Consider the following 6400-nt stretch of genomic DNA (forward strand, 5'->3'; position numbering starts at 1 on the left):
CCTGCCGTGCCTCCCTCCCTTTCTGTGGGTGTAAGCCCTGAAGGGAACCACATTTAGGAAAAGATCTATTTTAGTCATACTGAATCCACCTGCATTCGTGCCCCAATCCAGTTTACCTGGAGCTTCAAAAACAGTCTCCCCAGCACAAAGGAATGCAGAGACGATAAACCACATCTGTTCCTTTCAGCTGCTGTATGAGCTTTAAAATGATTTATGAAATGATGGCCTCCATTTCCAGATAAAGCAAAGTTTGAGAACTTCTCCCCATTTCACACTAAAGAACTAATTAGTTCTTTAGTTAGTAAGTTCTCTTCCTTCTCAATTTTACTGAGGCATGACTCCAGATATTTCAGCATAATGCTTAATATCCTGGGAACCTCACTGGTACCAGGTGCTTCAGTAGTACAAACAATACTAACTGGGCAAAGAGCCTGGTCTTGTACCCAAAGTAGGCTACAGGGGATTTGCTCTCAGCTTCACCGAGAATTTGATTCAACTAGAGGAGAACCGAACTGAAAAACGACCAGGGTACACAAGCATATCAAAACACCATTTTCAAACTCAGCATGTAACACATGTCAATCCACATTTACATTGCATCAACACTGGTCAGGCACTTCAGAACTTCTGTGTAAATACCAAATGCTGCAGCCCTCTGTCAAAGCAAACTTGCATACGAATGTAATTTAAAATTTTGAGATTTTTGTAATAATTTTAAAAACCACACGAATGTGAGCAGCTCTTTGTCCCAGGTACCAGTTACCTACATACACTGGTCGTGAGCATGATACTGTCTTCAAACCAACAGAACATTCCACTAGCTCAGTAGCCGAGACCTCTACTTCAGGATGCTGATGCAAAACAGACATTTGAAGCATCAGCATCCTCTCACCAATACGGAAATCATGTGTGATAACTCTTATTTACTGTAAATACAGACAACAAGGAGAAAGCTGCATAGCGAGGCATTTTCACTTACGTGGTTTATATAGAGACTCTTGCGTTTTTCTCTCACTGCAAAAACACAAAATATGATAGAAATATTACATGACTATTTTTCCTGATTAAGCTTCTTATATACCATTATTAATAAAAAGAACAGGAGGCTATCTATGTGCAACATTATAATTGCTTTTGCACTAACCAAGTATATTTATATATCAAACACAGAAGGAGCATATATCTGTATGCATAAAGGCATTTATGTTCACTAGTTTGGCAATGGATTAACATTCTCATCCATTTGGGTACTTCACCAGGCGCTGGTCCGCATGGGAAAGTTAATATGCAGTAAGCTACAGTCCAAGCTAGCAGTGGATTAGCCATCCTTCACCAGTTCTCTTTGTGGGATCTCCTGAGCCACCAGTACCTTCGTGCAAGGTACCTTGCTGCAAAGTGGCCTACACTACCTTGCAGGTATGAAAGCACCTAAATAGCTACACTGTGGAGTTAGCGAATTCACTTCATAGCTTACTGTGCACTAACTCCCATAGAGGAGCTTTGAAATCATATGCGTTACACCACTGCCTTCTGTAACGATCAGGTGCAAGCCTGAACTTATTACTCATGTCAGAAATAACAATGAAAATACATTACTTTGGTGAGTATGAACCAGTCACCACAAGCAAGGGTTGCAAGTCAAAGCCACAATTAGCCAAAATATTCAGAAAGTGAACAGCAACAAGGGAGATAGATGCACAGAGTTTTAATTATCAGGCAAATGCTTATTACCACTGATTAAATATATTATATTCAATTTTTTTTAAGCACTTTCCCAATTAACTCACCCCATAGAGAGCCTGTGGAGCTCTGTTCACATGAAAATACCACAGCATTTAGGATACAAGTCTGGAGGCAACTAACGTAAATCAAACTGCAGGATTAAAATAATAATGTTTCATGCTGTGACTAAATGCACTTTGGTGCGCCATGATTTGAAAGCTGTGCAACCAATGCACTTAGCAAAATAAGAGCGATCATAATGGTGGGATAGCCTGTCCATTCCCTGTCGGATGAGAAGCCATTATTTGTGATTTTTTATAAGCAAGCAATCTCACATAAGCAAGGCTGTATGTGTGAATACCGCGAAATAATCGTGTTTAATGCAGACATAAAATGGAAGAAAATAAGAAAAAACTTTTTAAAATCCTTACATAATTTTCCTCCCAGGGAGCAGAAAGGAGAATCACACATGACAGATGTTAGCCATGTCACTTAGTACACACTCAGATCCATAATTACGGACATTGTATAAGAAACAGAATTAAACAGGAACAGCAGGAAAATGCTGGTTGCCTAGTAGTTAAACTGCTTAAAATCCTGTTAAAACACTGCACTACACTTAAGTTCCACACATTTATCACCAGCAAGGGACATAAGTAATCTAAAGGGATACAAGAAAATGATGGTAGATACTTCTAAGACTAGCCAAGACTATTTGTCTAGTATTGCCTATTGCAAGGTACAGGCAGTAAACAATTCTGATAAGCTGCATTTAAACCTAACAGAGTACGTAACTGAAAATTAACAGCTATTAACTGCGAACTTTTGAACACAGTTAAGCATTTAACAGTGTTTTAATCACAAATATACTGCATACAAAGTTCTTATGGACAAAAGGGTATAAAGAAAACCTGCACATACGCTCCAAATCTCATTTTCATCACCTTTTTTCCCCTACCTTAGTTCTTCTCTTCTGTATTTTCCCTTGCATCCATTATTCAATACCCCATGAAAGTACAATCATCTATTTACCAAAGCAAGAACATCACTCACAGCTCATTCCCATTTGCTATTTCCAATCTCCAGACGAATATATTAATGTATTTATACACGCCCCTCAGTTCTCCCTGCTCAAGCACTGCTTGTGCTGCACATTCCTCCTAAGCACCACGTTGACCTCCTTTCCCCTGTCTTCCTCATACAGCAGACATTCAGTTACCCTGGATTCTCCAGTGAGGGACTACAAGAAAGCAGCTCTGCTTTTGTGCTTCTGGCCTGCTCTGCCATAGCGTAAGGCCCAACTCTTTGCAGAACACACGTCGATGGGGAACTGGGCAGAGCAGAAATCCATTTTGTCACAACCACTCTCTTTTGTCAACACAACCCTCCCTTTAAACAAGGGAAAGACAGTTACTGCACGAGGCAAAAGGCCATTTCCGCCAAGCTAAAATGTCTGTAAAGAGGTAATCCCATCAACTGGCTTCAGTCAGTTTAAAGATGCTTTTTGCTGTTCACACAGCACAGTATGGTCTTCAGCAGACCAGACTGTAGTGTTATAATTAACCACCATTTTGTAACACAAACTCCTAACTGCAGCTCCAGGCTTTTGGCTTTCAAGCATGGCTTTTTGATGAAATGAAGCTGAACAGATTTAGAGACAGTTTAAACAATTAAACTTCTACTTCCTAACATTTTAAAACTTGAAATTTGGAATGGAAATCTTCAAGCGGAGGCCGAAATGCTGACAAATTGTCTTAGTTTTCCTCATTTTAAGGTCAGTAATCTCTTCCTACTTCTGTTATTGCTCAAAGTTCACAACAGCAGGAAAATATATTATCCTGAATAAAAGGGAGTGAGGAAATACAGATACATACATCTACACACACGTACATGACACGTATGTGTGTGTGTAGATGTATGGCTACATCTGTTTTTCACTGAGCTGTAATAGAAGCTTTCTTTGTGTGATTTGTATTGACTATCTTAATGCTACCCATATCAGGATTGAAGTAAAAATCCTTGAGGATAATAAAAACACCTCACATCTTGGGAGTTTGTAAATAAGTTCTTTTTGTTTTATCTGCATCGGGAGACTGGTCCTTGTTAACGTGGCAGGTAAGTGCAGCTCACGTCACTTCCATCTCCTGTGTAAACACATTTTCAAAATCCTCTTTTTCTGAAGCTCACTGTGATGCTGATACTGCCATTTTTAACCAGTACACTGAATGTGTAAAGCCTAATGTAATTTAGGAGGGGTGGACCACGGGAACCGACTTACAGGAAAGACCATTACCAGCACCCTGAAGTAGCAAGTGTTGCTATTGTAAGGAAAGGAAGCTACGTTATTGGAGTGCTAAGATTCAGAAACCCTGGCTTAACCGCAAGCACGCACTAAATCGTGCTGGCTTTTCAGTCAGATAGATCATCCTGCTTACGGGCCAAACTCAGCAAACAAGGGAGAACTCACAGAAGGTAAAAGATGTAAAAGGTGATATTCTTCGCTAGGTCCCTAAGCAGGGCAGAATTACTTATGTAAGATTTCAGCATCTTGAAAATTCTCACCGAGAGAAAAGGTAATTAAGTTAGGAATTGAAAGAAAATTTATTGTGTCTTCAACTTTTCTGTGGGTTCACTGAGCTCTCAAGTCATTAAGGATGTATTCAGGCTCTCAGCTAAGAGGGACAGGACAGATTTAGATGCTTAGCATGGCATCCAGGCTTCACAGAACACTGGAAAATTCAGACCACTTATATCCAGAGTTGCCATGTCTAGTCTCATTACATTTGGGCTAGTCAGCTTGCTGCTTTCCACTCACGTGTTGATCACGAGCAGCTCAAGCACAGCTCCTATGCTAGGACAGTACTACAAGGTTACCAGAGAGGCTGCAAGAGAACAGGGCTACTAGAAAGCCAAACATGGAACTGCCTGAAGGTAATGCTGCCAAGTCACTTTAGCACATACTGATGGACTTGGCCATTTCCCACTGTACAAACATGTGACGTACATTCAAGATTTCACAGCCAGATCCTGGATGAAACCTTGAGTCCTGATGCCCCTCAAGTCTCCAGTACGTGTATTTTAAATGTTTGCAGGTCTTAACAATAGAAATATTTTCCCTCACAGTCAACAGGAGGCTTTGCCAGTCCAGTTCTATGCAAGTGATGGAGAGATGTAGTTACATGCCCAAGTTAGGCGTTTCCAATGCTGCCAGCTCAGCTCTCCCCTTCTACATTGTCTTAAGAAGTCTTGGGCATCCTCTAGACTCCACAGCAGGCTATCAGAATACAAGCCTAGACACCCTCAAAAACCCTTCTATCTTCCCCTTAACAAGCATTTTATGGCACTTTGGTGTTAGGCAACATCCTTGAAGAGTGTCGTAACTCCTGCAGCTGACTTGGTTCCACTACAGGCCCAAAGACTGCCACGCAAAAAGTTTACTAATGTGAGCTGTTCCACCAGAACGGGGTGGTTCTTGGCAGATACATCAGCAGATAAAGGAAGATAAATCAGCAGATAAATGGTTTGCAGACCCTTTTTTCTTTTGTACAACTAAAATAGCCTTTGGATTTTTTACACCATGATCGAGGATAGCTGAACAGATCTTACACTCTTGCTGATAATGTTTCTATATTGTTTCACTAAATTCATTGCTCTCAAAAATATGTTCTTCATATTACTTAAACTAGAAAAAAGTATCATCAACCAACTCTAGCATGGGTGTAAACTGTTGTTCTGAAAAATGCTTACAGTTAACTCCATACTGCAATAACACTATTACTACAAGTAAGAATAATCATCAGGTCTAGTCAAAATTTTAGTTGTTGGACTTCAGATTTTTTTGATCCTTTCTTTCAATAAGCTGCAATGAGAAACAGGTAGCAACCATACGGGATTATATAGTCTCAAAACACTATAAAATAGACATCAACCTGCGTAATACACTGTACTATGGAAATATTATCATATTCATTTTACAGACTACCAAACCAGATTAGAATGGAAAAATCACATCCAAAACCACATAATAAGGCATTGACAGAACCAGGGCTTTATTCAGAAGGGCAATCTGAAGGGCAACAGAGGTACTCACATAATCAACTCCTCAATTAGGGCCTAAATGTGTATCCTCTTTGTTGCAGTCATGCTCAAACATTAGCAAAAAAAAATATACAGAAAGTGAAAACTCCATTATTTTTAAGTGATGTCTGACACTGCAATTTTCTACGTAAAACAAAAATGGCATTTATAGGCAGCAGAAGGAAGGACAAAGAATTCATCCTGAACAGTCAGAATTACAATGTAGAAAGTGCTTTGAAAGTCTTGGTATAAAATAATGCATCATTTTGCATCAATTATTCATCTCCTCCTAAAACAACATGTCATACGTGTCCAACAAGGACTGGAAGAGCCAGAATAAATGGCTTCTATTCTGCTAACTCTATTGAGAGCCTTGCTTAACAGACGTAAATCCAGAGGGATCTATGAATAAAAAAAAAAATCCTCCAGACAAATATATATCAAATCCATAAAGACAGAAGAAGAGAGAATGTTTGGGTAGGATGGGGTTGTTATTAAAATCTAGTACTGAGCTTATTTACAGTATCAGCTATATCTGAAGAAACTCCAGACTGCCTTCTTGACTCATGTAAATTCAGTCTCTCAAGAAAAGTAATTCCCT

General features: G+C 39.5%; 1 protein-coding gene across 1 annotated transcript in view; it reads right to left on the reverse strand.

Moving 5' to 3' along the window:
- CCNY (cyclin Y) overlaps positions 1-6400 on the reverse strand; it is a gene marked incomplete at its 3' end in the record, with an annotated part of 42353 nt that overhangs the window by 35555 nt on the left and 398 nt on the right. Inside the window, exon 2 of the mRNA XM_010140988.1 lies at positions 980-1014. Within this exon, the coding sequence (XP_010139290.1) occupies positions 980-1014 (35 nt within the window). The remainder of the gene's footprint in view (positions 1-979; positions 1015-6400) is intronic.

Source organism: Buceros rhinoceros, unplaced genomic scaffold, assembly GCF_000710305.1.
Source record: "Buceros rhinoceros silvestris isolate BGI_N320 unplaced genomic scaffold, ASM71030v1 scaffold7358, whole genome shotgun sequence".
Classification (NCBI taxonomy): Eukaryota; Metazoa; Chordata; class Aves; order Bucerotiformes; family Bucerotidae; genus Buceros; species Buceros rhinoceros.